The following is a 22127-nucleotide window of genomic DNA, read 5'->3' on the forward strand; positions in this document are numbered from 1 at the left end:
AATGGTCATCTGAGTTAAATTCGCCCATTCCTCTCCATTTTAGTTCACTAATTCCTAAAATGTCGACGTTCACTCTTGCCATCTCCTATTTGACCACTTCCAATTTACCTTGATTCATTTGCATTTTGTACACAAATCCAGCCAAAGCCTTGCTTTTACCTTTGGGTAGTTTATATATTTTCTTACTCTGCTTCTTTAAGATCTGGCAGGTTGCCTGACTAGAATAGATTGCAAGCAATTTCCTGGTAAAACCCCAGAGGCTCAAGACAGAGTGGAGGGGAAGAGTGAGTTGGAGAAGGAACCAGGGGAGTGCTGTTAAGACAGCTCCTGCCTCTGGAGATTCCCAGGGGATGCTCATTATGACAAGGACCCCTTAACCCTGGTGCCTCTGTGCCTCTCAAACCTGGGCTCATATTACATTGTGTTAGTTACTTGTTGTTGCTGTTCATTCGCTAAGTTGTGTCTGACTTTTTGTGACCCATGGACTGCAGCATGCCAGGCTTCTCCGTTCTTCACTATCTCCCGGAGTTCGCTCAAACTCATGTCCATTGAGTTGGTGATGCCATCCAACCAGAGAACCCCATGAACAGTAGTAGTTACACGAATCCTTGACTATCATGCTAAGCAGATTCCCCCCCCCCCCCTTTCCTTGATAGCCATAAATGCTGAAGCAGCTGCTAAGTGTTGATGAAATTCTTCTAAGAGAAGAATTTTACTTTATGTTTTCTCCCAGTTCTCAGAGGAGCCAACGCTCTCCTACTGGATTGCTAGTTATTTTAGCCAGGTAAAATTTGAAATCTAGGGTCAGTTCAAACACTGCAGGAATAAGCTTTTGCCAGATATATCAGTTAGGAATACTTTTGGCTTCAAGTAACAGAGGACCTGATCAGCATTGGATTAAGCAAATAGAAGCTATATTTTTCACATGATGGGAGGGTGGAGTCCAGTAGTTGGCTATACCAGTTTGGTAGCTCAGTGATGCTTGGGTTCTAGATTGATATCTTTGTGATTCCCTTGGCCTTTTCCTCACAATTACAGAAAGGCTGCCACAGCTCCTGATGTCACATTCTTGTTTAAGGCAGGAGGAGGCAAAAGATATGGGAGATTACTCCCACAGCCCTCAGCACTTCCAGTTGAGTCTCTGCCAGAGAGACATGGCTACCTAACTGAAAGCAAAATAAGCAGAGAAAAGAGATTGGAATCAACCAGTTGGCTATTCCAGAAAATCAACTGTGATTCAAACTCAACAAAGTTAAACCTACCCTGAAGAATGTAAACTCCTGGAAGAGACCTTGGTTGTCTTATTCACCGCTGTTGTGCGGCACACAATAGATGTTCAATAAATATATGCTGCATTCAAGATCAGGACTAGGGTGAGTTGAGGTAGGTCCCTGGGGCAAAATATTTAAGGAGATACTTACTTTCAGACCTGGGCAAACTCAGGGTTGATGTCTGTACAGTCCTGAGATTTGAGGGCCTCCTTAAACATTGTGCCCTAGGCATGTAGCTCACCTAGCCCTAATCTTAACCCTGATTGAATGATTATAAAATGAAATTTCAAGAAGATGTGTGAAATAAACACTTTATAACAATAATATTTGTGAAATACTTTTTCTTAAACTGTGCCATATCACAAACGTTAAAATAAGGAATTAATTCACATTCCAAAGGTCAGTAGAAAGAATAAAAGACTATGAGTTATCAGATATGGGCTTTAGGGAAACCTGCATATTGACAATAACTGAAACACTGAATCTTAAACATCTTGAGAAAATGTATTTTTGTGCAGAGAAAATTCGGTAAGAAGCCAGACTTAAATGACATTTTATTTCCACAGTGTACTTATATCATTACAGGTGAGATTAAATACCATAATAAATTAAATCTTATATGGGGGTTGGCAATCCAAACAAAACCAGTTGTTTCATATATTAATACACTGTAGAAGTAATTAAAAAAATAATTTGTGCAGGAAAAACCACCTCACACATCATTTTACTAAAATAAGCAAACTAACAAATAAATAACACTAAGGCTCCAAAATGAGTTAGTCGCTCAGTCTTGTCCAACTCTTTGCAACCCCATGGACTATAGCCTGCCTGGCTCCTCTGTCCACAGGGATTTTCCAGGCAAGAATACTGGAGTGGGTTGTCATGCCCTTCTCCAGGGGATCTTCCCAACCCAGAGTTCAGACCCCGGTTTTCTGCGTTGGAGGTGGATTCTTTATTGTCTGAGCCACCAGGGAAGCCACTTCAAAACGAAGAGACTAAGAAAAATTGTTCATCTTGACCAGAAGGAAATTACATGGAACCTTTAGTATTGATACTCTAGCACTGAAAACCCAAGGAAGGACCCCACAGTGAGACAGAAGGGTCTTCTTTAGGACCCACGAGTGTCCTGCTTTGCTCTGCACTGCCGTTCGCTGTCCTCCTCCACCGGGAAATCTTGCAGTTGTCCAAGGAATCTTTTCCTTGAAGCCTTGCCTCTCACTCTTCTCATTTCATGGTCTTTCTCTGAATTCCCAAAGCAATTTCTCAGCACCTTGCCCTAACTGTTGTCCACAGTGGCTGTGACAGAAGTGGACATCAGCCTCGACCCTGCCTCTGTCTCGTGGCACATTCTCAGGTGAGGGACTTCTACTCACTAGAATCCTCCATGGGAGGCAGTGTGCTGATGTGTGCAAAGCTTTGAGCAAGGGCTTGGTCTCTGGCCTGGTTATAATGGTCAGTATACCTGGCCTTGCTTCATGCTTGCATCCTCCACTGTGCTAGGTTATAACCTTGCCCCCAGCCTTTCCCCTCAAGGTCTTGCTCCTGCCACTAAAGAGTGACCTGGTCGCTAACAGCTGAGCTTCTCAAACTTGGGTGTGTGTTAGCAAAGACCACCTGGAAACATGAAAATGCAGATTCCCAGCACTCACACCTAGAGATGCTGTGTTTGGGGTGGAGGGAGGGAATGTCTATTTTTCAGTGGTGGTCTCAGCACCCCTGCTGGTCCCAGGTCTTTCTCTACAGTGAGGCTTCTCCACCTGAGCACGACTGACATTTTGGACTGGAGAATTCTTCATTGTCAAGGGCTCTCCTCATATGCTGAGCGACATCTCTGGCCTCTACTCACTAGATGCCAGTAACATCCCTCACCCCTGTTGTGACAACCAATAATGTCTCCAAACATCGTCAGATGTCCCCTGGGAGGCAGGATTATGTTTCTTTGGAAGCACAGCTCTATAACATCACCTGCAGAATTAGCATGGTCCCTCACATAGCTAGTGGAGACGGCAATGGCACCCTACTCCAGTACTCTTGCCTGGAAAATCCCTGTGGACAGAGGAGCCTGGTAGGCTGCAGTCCATGGCGTCACTAAAAGTCGGACACGACTGAGTGATTTCACTTTCACTTTTCACTTTCCTGCATTGGAGAAGGAAATGGCAACTCACTCCAGTGTTCTTGCCTGGAGAATCCCAGGGACAGGGGAGCCCTGTGGGCTGCCGTCTATGGGGTTGCAGAGAGTCGGACACGACTGAAGTGACTTAGCAGCAGCTCGCATAGCTAGAGATGTTAAAGGTCTTTTTAGTTGAATAAAGCTCAGATGGATTAGACAAGGGAACTCTCACAATGTTAACAACACAGACACACACCTGTCATTATACCTTTTCTGGGGATTTCCCAGTCTTTACTGCAGAAACCACGACTAAGTCTTTCAGTCTCAGAACGGGGACATGCTAGCCACCTGCTAGGCTACTCTGCACACTGGGATCTAATATTTATTCTAGAGAAGTAGTTTCTATAGGGAAGCGTCCTCAGGAACCACTGTTATTTTTGCCATCTACCACGTAGTAATGACCAGTAAATTGAATAGATTGGAGTCAGCAGAGATGGTTCAATTTTCCCCAGTTATTGCCTTCAAACATTGTCTGTTGTAACTAGATCCACCTGTGCTGTTGGTTGTTAGCTGTACACACAACCTGGCATGAGAAGGAGAGAGGGGAGGGGAAAGAAAGAGGGAGGGAGGGGAAGAGAGAGAGAGAGAGAGAGAGAGAGAGAGACAAAAGAGCCGGTACAGGGAGGGAGGTTGCAATGCCACTAGATGGCGCCAAAGACAACCCAATAAAGAGCAACCCAGGACTTGAGCATTTCTCTCTTCCCTAAAGATTCTCTTCAGCTTTTTTTTCTCTGAATCCAGCAAGAGAGATTCCATGAACCTTGCTGAGAATTATGAAGAGACAGACCTCCATGCATGTTCAGTTTTCTGTAACCTGTTCCACAACGGTTCCCGGAATGCAGGCAGGGAGCTTACTTAGATTGTGGCAGGCAGCTGTGTCTCAGGATGGTGGGATGACAGAGCCTTTAACCCAGTCCGATGTCAGGAGATATGGTGACCATCACCAGTTCCCTTTGGCTTTGTTGCTGGTCCCTCCACTCATCAGTTCAGTTCAGTTGCTCAGTCGTTTCAGACTCTGCAACCCCATGAAACATGGCATGCCAGGCCTCCCTATCCATCACCAACTCCCAGAGTCCACTCAAACCCATGTCCATCCAGTCGATGATGCCATCCAACCATCTCATCCTCTGTCGTCCCCTTCTCCTTCTGCCCTCAATCTTTCCCAGCACCAGGGTCTTTTCAAATGAGTCAGCTCTTCACATCAGGTGGCCAAAGTATTGGAGTTTCAGCTTCAACATCAGTCCTTCCAATGAACACCCAGGACTGATCTATCTCCTCTAGGATGGACTGGTTGGATCTCCTTGCAGTCCAAGGGACTCTCAAGAGTATTTTCCAACACCACAGTTCAAAAGCATCAATTCTTCGGCTCTCAGCTTTTTTCACAGTCCAACTCTCACATCCATACATGACTACTGGAAAAACCATAGCCTTGACTAGACGGACCTTTGTTGGCAAAGTAATGTCTCTTCTTTTTAATATGCTGTCTAGGCTGGTCATAATTTTCTTTCCAAGGAGTACGCATCTTTTTATTTCATGGCTGCGATCACCATCTGCAGTGATTTTGGAGCCCAGAAAAACAAAGTCAGCCACTGTTGCCACTGTTTCCCCATCTTTCTGCCATGAAGTGATGGGACCACATGCCATGATCTTAGTTTTCTGAATGTTGAGCTTTAAGCCAACTTTTTCACTCTCCTCTTTCACTTTCATCAAGAGGCTCTTTAGTTCTTCTTCACTTTCTGCCATAAGGGTGGTGTCATCTGCATATCTGAGGTTATTGATATTTCTCCTGGCAATCTTGATTCCAGCTTGTGCTTCCTCCAGCCCAGCGTTTCTCAATGTGTACTCTGCATATAAGTTAAATGCAGGGTGACAATATACAGCCTTGACGTATTCCTTTTCCTATTTGGAACCTGTCTGTTGTTACATGTCTAGTTCTAACTGTTGCTTCCTGACCTGCATACATGTTTCTCAAGAGGCAGGTCAGCTGCTCTGGTGTTCCCATCTCTTTCAGAATTTTCCACAGTTTATTGTGATCCACACAGTCAAATACAGCTTTGGCATAGTCAATAAAGCAGAAATAGATGCTTTTCTGGAACTCTCTTGCTTTTTCCATGATCCATCGGATGTTGGCAATTTGATCTCTGGTTCCTCTGCCTTTCCTAAAACCATCTTGAACATCTGAAAGTTCACGGTTCATGTATTGCGGAGGCTCATCCTGTGCCCCAAATATCCAGGCCTGCCCCCATGGGGCTTGGGATGCGAAGCTACAAGGGAGAGCTCTGGGTGGGGCCTGGGACCCTCTCCCTCTGCAGCCCCTGGGCGCTTATTCTCCATCACGGATGGATCTCTCTATCTTCTCTGCCCCCACCGCCAACACCGCCTTCCTGGAAGCATGAGCTCTCATCTGGTTGTTGCCAGCCTGGCGTCACCTCCCACAGTCAGCCTGTTCCACCTTCCTGTCCATTCCCCACACTTTATCCAGAGGGGTCTTTGGTACAAACGGCCGCTCCCTTGCTTGAAACACTTGTGGCCTTCTGCCCCTCTCAGGACAGACTCCTGACCATGTCTGACTCCAGATTCCCAAATCCCTGCCCGATCTCCACGGCTCTTTCTCACCCCCGCCGCTACAGACACCCCTAGTCTTCAATCAGACTAAAATACTTTTGTTTCTCTAATTATAATAGTTTCTTCTTCTTCTTCTTCTTTTTTTTTTCTCACTCTGGCCTTCGCACTTGGGAAATAGACAACTGCTCTCTCGCTTCTCGCATTCCCACGACCCTCGCCTGGGTGATTACCACCCTCACCTCCTCTGAAAAATCCTGAGAAAGCCCCACTCCAAGGCTGCTTAGCCACATCTCCTGAGTTCCCTTGGTTCAGCTGTCTTCCCACTTCCGCTGGACTCCTAGCCCAGGGCCCAGAGCTTATTAGATGTTTGTTGAGCGAATGGACAGAACTGGCGCCTCACCCAGCAACCTGCGCAGACGCAGTGCCAACACAAGGTGGCGCTGCAGCCACACGCTTCGGAAGGCAGCCTCTTGCTTGGCGCAGGCCCGGCTAGATGGGCTCTGTTGTCCCCACGCGGGCTTCTCCAGGCTGAGAGAGGGTCGTCTGGAGTCAGGGACGCTTGTTCAGTGCTGTGATGCCGGTGACATACGTTTGGGAACAGACTCCTGCCCTGGTACCTTCATGCAAACTTCAGAAGCTTGAGTATGGTCTTCACCCAAACTCTACTCATCCTGCCTTTTCCCAAAGCCCTCAGTTCTTAGCAAATTTTGTTTCCTGCCTTGCTAACTAGAGGAGTTCAGTACTCGAAGTTCACGATTCTAAGCTATTCAATCAAGGGCTTGCTTCTTGGAGTAATTTGCTCCAGTGGTGCCTCCCTGGTGGTTCAGAGAGTGAAGAGTCCACATGCAATGCAGCAGACCTGGGTTTGATTCCTGGGTCAGGAAGAGCCTTTGGAGAGGGAAATGGCAACCCTCTCCAGTATTCTTGCCTGGAAAATCCCATGGACAGAGTAGCCTGGTGAGCAAGAGTTGGATAGACTCAGCAACGAACACTTTCACTTTTTGAAACTATCACATGATAAACATTAGCTACTTGTTGATGAACTGGGTCATTAAATGATTAAAAAGGGTAGTTAACACAGGCATTTGAAGTACCATAGTAGGCTGGATGGCAGGAGAGAATGTCATTTTTTCCTGGATATATCAGCTTAGATTCTGGAGGTAACTGTTTGTGAGGTCACTGGGTAGGGACTTTTGCAAAGACAGATCAGGTGGGGTGTTTTCCCAGACTCTACCCTGCTCTCCTCTGCCTGGGGGGCCATCAAATTGTACTTTAAAATGCTTTTGCAGTATTCAAAAAGGTGGTGGAGCCCTGCTTGGTCTGAAGCCCCAATTTTCCCTGTTGGCCGGGATTTGGGGGCAGGTTGCTTAACCAACAAGCTCCAGTTTCCGAGTTGCCAGAGGAAGGGGTGGCATTGGACGACTTTTCAGGGTTCTGCAGTCCTGATGGTGTGTGAATTTCCGTGAGCCACGATGATGGTGGGAGCTGGGCAAGTTGCTTGATTTTTGTGCTTGTCAGTTTCTTTATCTGTGAAATATGAATCATAGGAGTAATTAGCTCATAGGGTATTAAAACAATGAGGTGAAATCCACACCTGATAAAATCAGGCATTTAAAAATGTACGGTTGAATCTCCCTGTTGTGCAGCCATCACCTATATCAAATGCCAGCACTGCAAAAGGAAAGCCTGTCCCATGAAACAGTCACTCCCACGGCCCCCCTCCCAGGCCTTGACAGCAACCCATCTGTGTTCTGTCCATGGATTTGCCTCTACTGGATATTTCATATACAACTCGTCCCCTACATACAAACCTTCGGGTTGAGAACTTTGTGGGGAGACCTTCTGGGTTGTATTGGAGGGAATGGCCCTTGAGGGCAAGATTGTCATCATCGCTGATGAAAGGAGGAAGTGCCAGCACCTGGGGGAGTGGGGGCAGAGGGGAGCCTTTGAGTCAAGGGCAGTACCCTTGTTAACACCAGTATTTTCTGCACAGTGAATATTATTTTTTTTGCATATCCATCAAGTTCTCTTGTTCCTTTTATTCACAGCTCACCCTGAAAAAGAAATTTCTAGAATCTCCCCAATTAACTGGGTCAGTGGGCTCCTAGGAAGATTAGTGTTTCTTGGAGCAGAGCTGGAATTTAAAGATCATTTAGTCTAATCTTTTCATTTAACAGAGGAGGAGGAATCGGAGGCCCTGAGATTTGCTCCGATCTCACCAGGAGTGGGTTGCAGTCAGGCTGAGAACCTGGGTCTCCAGGCTCCAGCTCCGTGGCTTTTCCACGGTTGTGAGGATTCTCAATGCCTGGCTGCAGGGTCAGTACAGTCAGTACGTTGCTCATGGACCTTGAAAAGTGGAGTGCTTCCTTACAGCCACCCTCTCTCCTGTTTCTGAATGTTTAAAACACAAAAGGCAAACTGTAGAAAAAAAATATAGCTATTCTTCAAGAGAGAGAGTCTGTTTACCTTTTTCTGTCCTGAGAACCTACTTAGGTGTTAATGGACACTAACCAGTCAATCCAGGCATTCATGTGTACTTAGTCATTCAGTCATGTCCGAATCTTTGTGACCCACAGACTGTAGCCCACCAGGCTCCTCTGTCCATGGAATTTCCCAGGTTAAAATACTGGAGTGGGTTGTCATTCCCTTCTCCAGGGGATCTTCCTGATCCAGAGATTGATCCCATGTCTCCTGCATTGGCAGGCAGGTTCTTTACCACTGATCCACCAGGGAAGCCCAGTCAACCCAGGAAAACATACTCATTACTCGTAGGAATCATCAAAGCCCAAAACTGAAAATCTCCATGAAGATAGAAGCATCAAAAATTAATCTTTAGACCAAAAAGGAGAATATTAAATCTGCAGTCAAAGGGACTATGGAAAATTCTAGATAAAAGAATAAAGCAGGTAAGACTGGCTCAAAAAGTGTTTGGAGAAATGAGATTTATTTTTGTGTGATGGGAAGAGAGCTTCTGAGAGGTGAAAGTGTATCATCAACAGGGGTGGCTGTATATTTAAAACTGTTGTCCAGGCTGCAGGGATCTGATGTTCTCAGGACTAGTAAGCCAGTAATAAATGTGCCAGGACATGGTTGTTGCAGCTGAAATCTGGAAATTCTGGGATGTTTGAGATGGTTCTCAGGAAATGGGTGGGAGAGTGTGCTGTGAATGTCCTTCTCAGCGAGGCTGTGGTCCCCCTACTGAGCCAGAGGCGCGCAGGGAGGCGTGAGCCCCACTGACCAGTGTGTATTCCCTCTCAGATGGCAGGGACCGCACGCCACGACCGAGAGATGGCGATCCAGGCGAAGAAGAAGCTCACCGTGGCCACTGACCCCATCGAGAGGCTTCGCCTGCAGTGCCTGGCCAGGGGCTCAGCGGGCATCAAAGGGCTTGGCAGGTAGGACCTGGGCTGTGGGCTGCAGGGAGATGAAGGAGAAAGGCAGAGTGTGGCCAAGTGAGGCTGAGACCAGCCATGGGCCCTCGGGCAAGTCACTTCCTCCTGGGGTCTCAGCTCCTCCTTTGTAAAATGCAGAGTTTGGAAGCATTGATCTCTGAGGTCCCTTGTGACAATATTTGGTTCTTAAGTGCAGCTACTGGGACAAATCAAAGTGAAGGGAGAAGCACTCCCAGATATTAGAGACACCTAGAAGGGGGTGACAGAGGATGAAATGGTTGGATGGCATCGTTGACTCAACTGACATGAGTCTGAGCAAACTCTGGGAGACAGTGAAGGACAAAGGAGACTGGCATGCTGCAGTCCACGGGGTTGCAAAGAGTCAGACATGACTGAGCGACTGAACAGCAGCAAGTAGGGTAATGAGAGAGACAGTCCCTAAAGCGGTGACAATAAGGGCTGAATTATCCCAGGAGACTTGCATACAGTTCCCTTTGGTCTACAGTAGGACCTTGTTTATCCATGCTAAATGTAACAGTTTGCCTCTGCTGACCTCAAGCTCTCAGTAGTGTTCAGGAGAGGCTGAGAAATGACTCTGTGTGTCCAGAGAAAGCAATGGATGTACTATTAAAGTATTCACTGAGCTTAGGATCAATCATTTGGCATGAGTAAAATTTGAAAGTTCCCCCAAAAGAGGGGTAGTGAATTAGAATAGGGAGGGAGCAATAGGGATTTAGAGGCAGTTGCAGATTTTGTGTCTCCATCACTTCCAGGGACACAGGAATCACCTGCCACCCAGGGATTCCCTCAGTTTCACAGGAGAACAGCTCCTGTTCCCCACCCTCTGATCCTGGGATTAGTCCTCAGGCCTGGGAAACCTGAGTCGAAAGAGATTGTAAGCCTCCTAAGGGTGAGTCCTGGGTCCTGTTACCTATTTCCAAAGACTAAACCCAGTGACTGCCATGGGTGGGGCATGGTGCTCTCTCAGGGCTTTCATGGGTGAGCAAGGCTTCTCCAGGGTTCATGGAGAACTCAGGACACCAAGAGTCACAAGGACGGGTGTCTTCCTGGTGTGAGAAGTTGTGTGTTAGAGACATACAGAATGCCATGCTGGGGATCTCCAACCTCCCACCTGGTGGCCATGAGGTTTCATTTCCAACAGGTTACTCAGCACTGGAATGTCACTTTCAACAGTCCCCCACTCTTGGACCAAGCCCAGGTCTGTCAGAAGCTCAGGATGGGGGCAAATGGTTCCTGGTGGCCAGGCTGTCACGGTCCAATGGGAAGACCAGCCCACTTCCTTTCAACATTGTATCAATCCATCCTCCACCTTCTTGCTGGGGCCACAATCTTGTCCTTAGTGTAGACCCTTCGTGACAACCACTGTCTCGTCTACTCCCTGCCCCCCTCAGTTGCATCTCTCCTGCCATCTATGCTACCTCCACCCCACGCCCCTACCAGCCCTTCCACCGTGAACTAGTCTACTGTGAAAAGACACTGTCTCCTCCTTGGCCTTCTGCATGAATGTGCCCTCTGCCTCCTCCCCTTAACTGGTTTTGCCCTTCCCTACATTTCTCATCAAGGGTTGGCTGCCCCTTAGCCCCTTTTCTTCTTATTGTTAGACTGGGATTATGTTTCTTTGGGGGCCACAGAAGTAAAATGAGATTCTCGTCACATCAAATCAAGGATGCATGTGTACTTTCAACATGAGGCTGATGGTGGTTTAGTCTCTCAGTTGTGTCTGACTCTTTGTGACCCCATGGACTGTAGCCCTCCAGGCTCCTCTCCATGAGATTTCCCAGGCAAGAGTACTGGAGTGGGTTGCCATTTCCTTCTCCAACTATCAGAATGGCTTATCACCATTGGCCTTGATCTTGGTCTCCTGGCTGAGACAGTGCCTGGTTTCTCCTCTGTAAACTTGCTTTCCCCTCTGCCTCTCCATATTGGACTCTTCAAAGGGAAGTTCCTATGTAGAGCCCCACTTAGGGCCTGGGGAGCTAGTTTCCTCCTTCAGGACAGAGAATGAACATAATTTATTTGAAATTCAGCAAGAGAAATTTATCTTTTCTCCCACATTTATCTACTTATTCAAGCATTTATTTAAACCATTATTAACTCATGGATATGTATTTTATACTTTGGGTTATAACCCAACACATTTTTATTGTTCAAATTGTTTCAGTTTTGGCCTTGGGAGGTCTTTTGGTTGGCTTCTGTATCCGTTTGATGTATTTCCATCAGTGCAGAGATTCTTTGAGCACTTCTTTACTTTTTGGTGTAAGATGTTCCAAGCTTATCTTGCATATTTTTCTGCCCCAGTTCTAGAATCAGACATTTCTCCAAGAAGCTCACTTCCTTTTATTGGAGAATTGTACTTTAAACCAAGATCTAGACTCTAGATGTTTTTGTTCTGACTGAGGTGTTACTTCTAGATTCTCTTAACTGACAGAACAAGAAGATATAGGTGTATAGGCTAACCCCTCTCTCTATAAACATATCTGTAAATATTTTATATGTATTCATCTGTGTTTATATTAAGCTAAACGTGAGTTCCTACTGATATCTCCAACTCAATCCTTATTGATCAGATCATTCTAGCCCCCTGTCCTAGCTTATCTATAAATCCCCACTCCAACAGTGAGAAGCTTAGCTCCCATCATCCCTTTAATTGTTCGGATCCAGGGTACCCATATAGCAACATGGAAATTGTCAACTTGTATCTCCATATTTCTCCATAAAGAGAAATATCTTTATCAACTGGAGTACAGAGGTTATGTGTAACTCATTTTGTCTTCAGTCTTAGGAACTCTACTCATTTCCAGAGTTACTTAAGTCAGCAGTTTCATCTTCCCATCCCCCTTCAGTGAGATGGTCTCGAACTTTTATAAAACAGTTAAATTCTCTCAGCACAATCTGTATTCCTTCCTGGGATTCCCTGATGTGCTAAACAGTTTTTTAAAATGTATGCATTACGGCTCACTCTTAGTGCTGTGAGGTTCTATGGGCTTTAGCAAATGCACGTCATGTATCTTCCACTCTAGTGTCATACAGAGAAATATCACTGCCCAGAATCTCTGGGCTTTCCCCAATCTGTCTCCCCTTCCCTGCATTTTTTTTTTACCACGTTTACAGTTCTGGCATTTTCAGAATGTCATATAATTAGAGAAGACAGTATATTTTTAAACATTTGTCTTCTTTTCTGAGGGGCTGGGAAGAAGCTCACCAGAGAAGAACCTAAGACTTTTGTCTTTACTTCAAAAAACCTTGAGAGTGGCTTTCTCCTTGAATTTTTATTCTTATATCTTGTTCTTTGTGTTTTTTTCTTCCTTTTTATATGTGTATATTATCTTCAGAGTGTTTCGCATTATGGATGACAATAACAACCGAACCCTTGATTTCAAAGAATTTGTGAAAGGGTTAAATGATTATGCTGTGGTCATGGAAAAGGAGGAGGCGGAAGAGCTTTTCCGGAGGTTCGATAAAGATGGAAACGGAACAATAGACTTCAATGAGTTTCTTCTCACATTAAGAGTAAGTGGTCCCATGAATCACTGTATCCACTGGGTTTGGCTTTCACGTGGTTTGAACTGGCTATCATAAGACTTGGTGTTTGGAAGCTGATAGCACACCATGGAGGAGATGGGCAGGAGACAATACAGGCTTAGGGATTTTCTGGAGCAGTCACAATGCACATCATTTAAAGGCACACAAACGATTGCAATTGCACATCATTGAGAGGAATCAAATATTTCACTGCAGATGATACAAGGAAAGCTCATCGACTTGTGTATGTGGCTTTTTTCCAATGTTTCTAGCCTCCAATGTCCAGAGCCAGAAAAGAGGTGATTATGCAAGCTTTTCGAAAGCTAGACAAGACTGGAGATGGTGTGATAACAATTGAAGACCTTCGAGAGGTGTACAATGCAAAACACCATCCAAAGTACCAGAATGGTGAATGGACGGAGGAGCAAGTGTTCCGGAAATTTCTGGATAACTTTGACTCACCCTATGACAAAGATGGAGTGGTGAGTGAAAGAGCTTAATCTAGTGAAATTTCTTTCTGTAATTATAAATGGGAAATGGGCCCCAAGCCTTAAAAAGATTTATACCATATATATATATATATATATAAAATAAATCGAAGTAAATGTTTCCTTGGTGACTATCTAGAAAGCTTAGAACAAAAGTAGTAAAAATGTGTGTGTGTGCACACATATATTTGTAGGGGAGCCACATACAGCTAAATATCCATCATCTGAAGACTGTGGCATTTTGGTTAAAGGTTCTGTTTCTTGATTGCCATATTTGCCATACACAGCTAGCCTAATTTCAACAAACTTCATGCTAATACATATCCAACTTCAAAATGAGACCATAATTCAATTTTGGGGAACATGGTTCGCAGGGCATCTCGGGATGCTGCCTGCCTTTTCACACATCCCCCCTGAGCATCATTTGTCATCACACTTCGCTACATGAAAATGTCATTTCAGGGAAGCATCAATTAAGGGAAAGCCAGATAACAGAATTTACTCTGATTTAATCTTTGGTGGGCTTTGAGATGAACTTACATTTCTAAACTCCAGTGAACTTAAGGACAAAAGCAACCACCTATTTCCAAGAACTCGTGTCTTCAAGTGACAAAACATGTTGCCTGGTAGGATAAGGAATACTGTTTCCATAACTGTATTTAAACTGAGATGGAATTGTTAGGTGGCTAGAATAGGAAACAGGAGTCCAGAATGGCGGTGGGTAAAAGACAAGAAAGGGAAAAGCCCACGAAAATAGAACAAAGGAAGGTCTGAGGACCGGAGTGAGGACCTCAGGTAGAACAAACAGTGCTCCTGGCTAGCCCAATTTACATAAGGCAGGCCCAAGGGGAGGAAAAAAACATATAAAAAGAGGAGCCAAAGGGCCGAGGGTCTCTCTCTCCTGCACGCATGCATGTGTGCGTGCACTCTCTCTCTCTCTCCTCTTCGCGTCTTTTGGGTTGGCATGCTCTCACACCTTGAGGATATATTTTTCTTTATTTTCTAAATAAAACTGAGCTGTAACATGGAGCTATAACACTGTCCGGGAGCTGTGATGCACCGAAGGCTTTGATGTCTGTTGCTTCAAATTTTTGTTGTGACGAGACAGACCCGAGGAAATTACACACTCCCCTGACAGAATGAAAGAAAACTGAAGTGGTAGCCATTCGTCATGTCTGACTCTGCGAATCCATGGGCTGTAACCCACTAGGCTCCTTTGCCCTTGGGATTCTCCAGGCAAGAATATTAGAGTTGGTGCCATTCACTTCTCCAGGGGATCTTCCCAACCCAGGGTTGGAATCCGGATTTTCTGCATTGCAGGCATAGTCTTTGCCATCTGCTGGAGTAGGGAATGGCAATCCACTCCACTCCAGTATTCTTGCCTGAAGAATCCCATGGAAAGAGGAGCCTTGCAGGCTACAGTCCATGGGGTCACAAACAGTTGGACATGATTAAGTGACTAATCTTTCTTTCTTTCTTTACCATCTGAGCCACCAGGGAAGTCCAAGACAGAATGTTGTCTGTCTTTTATCAACATCCAGAAATGGGATTTTTGACCCAGGATCAGCTCTGCTCTGAAATGCCCTGAAGGTTTAAGGTGATGGGGAAGGGAGTTCCCTGTGTGGCTGGGGCAGCAGGACCCCGGGGACAGTGACTCCTGACCTTTTTGCCACACAGGAAGGCTTGATGTGGCAGTGGGCTGGAAGCGGAGATGCTGGAGATAGGGAGAGGAAACAAGCCTTCCTGTCCTAAAGGGAATTCCCCGCCCCTCCCTCCCCATTTTTTTTTTTTTTCTGTGAAACTTCATGGTGAGCCCTATGACCAAGGGGAGGGAGGTCTTTATGTCATTTCTGCTGACATTTTCCTGCCAGGGGCAGAGAAATATCCTCCATTTTAGCCTGAAGTGATTGCAGAAGTAGATTTTTAAAAGGAGCCTAGATTCTGTTGGGCAGTCAAATGCTTGGGGACAGAAACAGCAGAACTGTGTTTTCTTCCCCTGAGGCTGGCCTTTGATCTCTGAGATGGCAGTGGAAAAATAGTCAACTGTCATTTCCCCAAATTAGCCCATCTTGATGCAGGGTCCCAGCCTGTATCTACCCCTCTTCTGCAGGTGGTTCCTCCCCTTTGCCAGGGGAAACCTCAGCTGCCCTTTTCTCTAACCCAAGTCAGAATAGCCAGTTGTTGTGATTCAGCTGATTTCAAGTTCCCACCCTGTTTCTTCTGACATTTATCTTCACAAGCCACAGTAGGTTCTCAAATACTCAAAGTAAGGGTTATTGGGGTTTTTAGCGGTTATAGCATTTGATGTCACCTGAATTTCACAGACTCTGAATAAACCCCCAGCTCTCTGAGTGCTCATCATTCAGGGAATGAATTATTCACGCAGGTTGCTGGCAGCCCTGAAGAACTGCAGAATTTGATTGTTTTTAAGGGGGGGGGGGGCAGGTGGAACACAAGGATTTATAGTTTTAACAAGTGTCCCAAATGACTCTTATTCACATTGGTATTCGAGATCTTTCCTCTCAAAGATTCAGAAGTGCCTGGTTTAATGACTAAATATATTATGCACACCCTGGAGGAGGAAACGGCAATCTACTCACTCCGGTATTCTTGCCTGGAGAATCCCATGGAAAGAGAAGCCTGGTGGGCTACAGTTACAGGGTCACAAAGAATTGGACATGACTGAAGTGACTTAGCATGCACACATGCACATATTATGCACAGAAACTTCACTTAGCATAATCATAAATCTAAATAGTATTTATTGAGCACTTATTATCGCCCAGATGTGCCAAGGACTTTCCAGGGATATTCCAGGGAGTAATGAAAATATTTCTTAAACCTGATGCATGATTCAGACTTTTCTAAATTGAGTCACATTTTAAATGAACAAAGAGCTGTTGCTATAAAGGAACTCCAGATGGAGCTGAAAGCTGGAGAACTGGGGAATGCAAAGCAGGCCAGAAATAAAAAAACTCAAGAAAGGAGCACATTAATGGTACTCTATAATTTTTAACAAAAGCTCTTGTACATGTATTCTTTATTTCTACTTCCAGGCATTGATAGGCACAGCTCAGTTACTAGCTCCATTCAATGTCTTTCTTCCTACTGCTTTTTACTCTTTTATGGGGTGGGGTGGGAGCAGAGAGGCAGGAGGAAGAGAGAGAAGGGAAGAAGAGAAGGAGACAAGGATGGATCCTATGACTTTTTTCTCTGTTCCCTTATAATTTCAGCACAAAATGCAAGTGGGTCAGTCAACTCATGATTCTTGTGTCGGGCGAGTGTGTATGCTCCTCGGTTCTGTCTCATCACAACAAAGATTTAGAGTGATGGACATTAAAGCCCTCGATGCATTGCAGCTCTCAGGTCTTGGACAAACCGTGTTATAGCTCTTAGACAAATCATTGTTACAGCTCTATTTTATTTAGAAGATAGCAGGAGAATCCATCCTCGAGGCGTGAGGGCATGCGGACCCAAAGACGCGAAGAGAAGAGAGTGGAGGAGCACGCCAGCGCGCGGGAGAAAGAGACAGCACGCGCGAGAGCGAGTCCTTTGGCTCCTTTTTTTTTGTTTTTTTTTTCCTCCCCTCTGGGCCTGCCCTATGTAAATTGGGCTAGCCAGGAGTGCTGTTTGTTCTACCTGAGGTCCTCACTCAGGTCCTCGGACCTTCCTTGACCTTCCTTTGTTCTGTTTTTGCAGGCTTTTCCCTTCCTTGTCTTTTAGCCACCACCATTCTGGACTCCTGTTTCCTATTTAACTACCTAACACTTGGAAGAGATAAGAATGTTCCCCGAGACTTGGTGAGAGAAGAGTTTGCTGTTAGGGACTAGAAAGGGGTTTTGAATTATTTATGGATTTCACTTTTTGTGGTGTTTTCAATCCCTCATGACACTGAAATTTGAGGGCTAACTGGAAAAGTGATAACTTTCCCAGACAACCATCATTACTGTGTCTGTGTCCTCCCATATAAGCTGGCCTGTACTTGGGGCTAAATTCACTGGTCATAGAGATCAAACCAAAAAACAATTATTTCCCTGAGTCAACTAATTGTGTCTGCTAATACAGTTGAATTAGAGCACACTTGTCACATGGACCTATTTAAAAATACATTGGTAACTGCATTTCTTCTCTCTTAAAGGAAAGGAAAGTAAAATCTTAGCATAAGTAAACATATTAGTTGAAACAGGCATGGAAAGAGAGAGAACCCAAGTGGGGATGGAGTGGGGGGATCTTTTAGAACTTAACTCTGTGCCTGAAATGAATCATATGTATCTTAAAAAAGCATGAAGCCAAGGAGTATTTAACAAGAAATCTCTTTCCTTTTCTGTAGGATGGAGCTCCATTTTTAAAGGTAAAAAGCATGCCTTGTCTTGACACAAGAACATGAGGGTGGTATTTCTGACATGTCCCAGAAAGACGGTATTCACTACAGTTAAAGAACACATGTTTCTTATTCTGAGTTTCAGTCTCACTTACCTGGACAGATGGGCTTCTGCTCTTATAGGAAGACGAGACCTGCATCTCACTTTCCATTTAGGTTGGTTTGGAAATTTTCGAGACTTTCTTCCTTTATTCTTGTTGGCCACTCCCTCATGGCCATTCTCAACCTCATTTTTCTCTTTTTCTAGATCTATTCTTCAGTGGTGTCACTAAGAAGTCTACTTGACTGAAATTTCCCTCCCATTTACAGGTTCTAGAGATGTGCCTCAATCTGAAATGGTGAGAAGCAAAGCTTTGTGTTATTTTTTTTCCCCTGACTTTTACACTGCAGGTGACCCCTGAGGAGTTCATGAACTACTATGCTGGGGTGAGCGCGTCCATTGACACTGATGTGTATTTCATCGTCATGATGCGAACCGCCTGGAAGCTCTGAATGTATGACCTGGGAACAGGGGACTATAACGGCTGCCATGTGGCTCCAAATGATTAAACATCAGCTCAAAACCAGGAGCAGCACTGAGTTCATATTCATTCCAGGGTTTCTTAGGTGTTTACATACACTGCATTTTCTAGGACAGAAGAAATAAAGACATTAAGTATTTAACTGTCACTTCTCTGAGGCTGTTTCCTTAGTTCTAAAATATATATCAGTTAAAATAAGGTCCATAAGTCTCCTAGAGCCAGGCTAAAAAAAATTAGATTTCTTCCTTGGCTATTAATAAAATTTTGAATATTATAATCCCACCCAGGCACCCAGAGTGTTTTTCCACCTCCCATTAGATGGTCCATTTCTGGATTGAAGAATTTATCTATTTTTAAGACTGATGGTAAATCTTCATGAGTCTCAGTACCAATCTGGGGATCAGAAGAAGACTCCACATTTGCCTCTATTTTCATAGAGTTTCAAGTTTCAAAGTTTTAAGTTTCAAAACTTGAGTTTCTCTGCTTGTGGTTTCAGTAAGCCTCAGTTTGGCCAATAGATTTAAAATGACATTTTGGGGTCATTTTAAAGGCTGATGTGAGACTAGACACCTTTTCCTTGAGCAGTAGAGTCAGGGCAGTTCCTGTGGTTAAATTCTGTTACTGGGCTGTGCTCTCAGGATTTATGTGGGACATCTCACCCCGTGAGCGGGCACATCATATCAGGGATCTGGTGGAATGTTCCTCTCTCCCCTCCCTGCTGTGGGCCCATTACGCTGAAGTTCCCACCAGCACAAAAAGACAGAGTGAGGCATAGATGAGGACCATGGGCATACCCCAAAGCAGAGTTTCCATCCTGACACTTTGTGGCTCGGAGTCTCCTGCTCTCAGGTCTAAGCTCTGGCTTCATGTTGTTGATGTGTGAGCATCTCCTCAGGAGAGGCTTCTAAGCAAAGGCAGAGCCTGCTGCTGGAGAGTAGATATTGAAACTACAGCTCTCTCTGCCTGTTTTCTGTTCCTGGGCCAGAGATCAAAACACAGAGACCAGTCCTCTGGCTATGGTGCTGGAGGTGATGATCTTGTTACTCGAAGACAGTCCCAGTCCTTCTTGTCATTCTGACCCTGGCTGCACTCCTCCCCCGGTTTGGGGACATAGACTGGAGTATTGGTCCCCTTTAAGAGCTTATGTATTCAAGTGGCCCTGGATTTAGGGTCAGAACACACTTGCCATTTTTCTTATCAGTTCACTTGTTTACTTGGTGAATTTGGAATTTGAGATCAGGATATACATTGATTTAAAAATTGTGAAAACAAAAGTTTCCGGGTGAGAATTATAGCAGTTGTTAAAGAGGACACGTTTCTTTGTTGTTGAGTTACCCTGATGAAAGGCTGGAAAAAGGATCTTTTTCTTGAGGGTGAGAGCAACTCTATATCATGGGAAGCTAGCTTTTTTTGCAAATTAATTGCACAAATCTGGTTTTCTATTGGACTTATTATCAATGCTTATGTAGACAGTGGTTGTCCAAAAGGCACCAAATATTATAAAGAAACATGTAGGTACGATGTAGAAAACCAGAAGAAGTTATGAAGAAATGGACAGAAAAATATTCATGTTTTCTGCAGCCTGTGCCTTGCATATTGTGACTAAGGAAGGGGTCCCCGGTTACCTGGGCACACTGGTTTCAAGCCTGCTGCTCTAGATAATTTGTGTCTTTGATTCTGGGAATGACTCATGCCTCTGCTTAACTGGGGCCATAGAATAAACATGTGATTCTAGAAGGACTAGGTTGCAGCTATCAGCTTTGTCTTCCCCAGTAGTACTTTGCTTCCTGTCTAACTGGGGTGCAGGGCACTGCTATCAGATTTCTGATAATCCATGCCTCACAGTGCAGCTGGTCACATTCAGTTACCTCCCTTCTAATAGGTTCGGTTCTGGCTGACAGTGAGGATTCTATCTGCATTCCCCTCCACCCCGCCACCCTCCAGAAAACAAATCTAATAGCCTGTTGGTCAGGGTCACTCCATTCCTGCTGTCAGCCTTAACCTGTGACTAGGCCAGAAATCACTTATTATTTAAATCTATTCCTTCTGGTAGCAGTGGGAAGAACAGAGAAGAGTCATTAAAAATCATTTGCTAATATTTTTCAGTATATATTTTCTTTTTAGTTAACTTATACAGTTAAAATGTTACTCCCTTTGCAATTAAAAGCAAATATAAACTGACCACTTGGGTCAGAAGATAAAAGACAAAAAGGGTCTCCAGAAGAACACTTCAGAGCTCTTTACCTGGACCTGGACAGGTTGGGCCTAGACCCTAGATATGATATTAGACAAGCAAGCCTAAGAGAAGAGGATGAAATTGGCAGCTTTTCATGAAGCAGGAACAATGTATGAAAACATTCTGAGAATCAGGATTGCTGAGAACAGGCTGCCAGTATCTGCACTGAATCTGGGCCTCTAATCCCTCCCAAGGCAAACAAACCCAGGCCAGGCCAGAGAAGACCCTGACTCAGCCGCTGTCAAGAGCTGCAGGGCATCCTAACTGAATTCCAGTTAGAGGGCAAATGAGAAACCCATGATGCACAAGTAGAATTATGGACTGAGGCAGATCTCCTCCAGCCAGTCAATGTGGCTGATTTCCAAAGTCATGTCAACCTTGATAGGATTTCTTCCCAGGCCCAGATGGTGCTCTGGGGGACAATGTATGGTTCTTTGTGGTTTGGTGGCCAAGTACAGAGTCACATTTCATACAGTAATCAGATCAGATCAGATCAGATCAGTCGCTCAGTCGTGTCTGACTCTTTGCGACCCCATGAATCGCAGCACGCCAGGCCTCCCTGTCCATCACCAATTCCTGGAGTTCACTGAGACTCACGTCCATCGAGTCAGTGATGCCATCCAGCCATCTCATCCTCTGTCATCCCCTTCTCCTCCTGCCCCCAATCCCTCCCAGCATCAGAGTCTTTTCCAATGAGTCAACTCTTCGCATGAGGTGGCCAAAGTACCGGAGTTTCAGCTTTAGCATCATTCCTTCCAAAGAAATCCCGGGGCAGATCTCCTTCAGAATGGACTGGTTGGATCTCCTTGCAGTCCAAGGGACTCTCAAGAGTCTTCTCCAACACCACAGTTCAAAAGCATCAATTCTTCAGCACTCAGCCTTCTTCACAGTCCAACTCTCACATCCATACATGACCACAGGAAAAACCATAGCCTTGACTAGACGAACCTTTGTTGGCAAAGTAATGTCTCTGCTTGCTGGGCCCCCTCCAAGTAGGCTGCATGCATCATGGTTTTAGGGTGAAGAGATATCCCATCAAAAAATATTTTTTGAGCCACTGCCACGTACCATGTTCTTCTCTGGTTGTGGGGATAAGCAATTTTTTTGTTGTTGTTCAGTCACTAAGTCGTGTCTGACTCTTTGTGATTCTATGGACTGCAGCACGCCAGGCTTCCTTGTCCTTCACTGTCTCCCAGAGTTTGCTCAGATTCATGTCCATTGAGTCAGTGATACCATCCAACCATCTCATCCTCTGCTACCCTCTTCTTCTTTTGCTTTCAATCTTTCCCAGCATCAGGTCTTTTCCAATGACTGTGCTGTTTGCATTAGGTGGCCAAAGTATTGGAGCTTTTTTAAGGGGTGGTATAAGATCAGTCCTGGGTGTTCATTGGAAGGACTGATGTTGAAGCGGAAACTCTAATACTTTGGCCACCTGATGCAAAGAGCTAACTTATTTGAAAAGACACTGATGCTGGGAAAGATTGAGGACAGGAGGAGAAGGGGACGACAGAGGATGAGATGGTTGGATGACATCACCGACTCAATGGATACGGGTCTTGG

The 22127-nt window shown here is 45.0% G+C and overlaps 1 protein-coding gene across 7 annotated transcripts in view; it reads left to right on the forward strand.

Annotated features, from left to right (window-relative positions):
- Positions 1–22127, forward strand: part of CAPSL (calcyphosine like) — a 35134-nt gene that overhangs the window by 7608 nt on the left and 5399 nt on the right. For 2 of the 7 annotated variants that reach the window (XM_061393737.1, XM_061393738.1), the window contains exons 2-5: positions 9265–9401; positions 12752–12929; positions 13214–13423; positions 18201–18304. In XM_061393737.1, the coding sequence (XP_061249721.1) occupies positions 9265–9401; positions 12752–12929; positions 13214–13423; positions 18201–18302 (627 nt within the window). In that variant the 3' untranslated portion in view covers positions 18303–18304. The other 5 variants (XR_009731804.1, XM_061393736.1, XM_061393741.1 and 2 more) reach the window with 5 other exon arrangements.

Source organism: Bos javanicus, chromosome 20 (assembly GCF_032452875.1).
Source record: "Bos javanicus breed banteng chromosome 20, ARS-OSU_banteng_1.0, whole genome shotgun sequence".
NCBI lineage: Eukaryota > Metazoa > Chordata > Mammalia > Artiodactyla > Bovidae > Bos > Bos javanicus.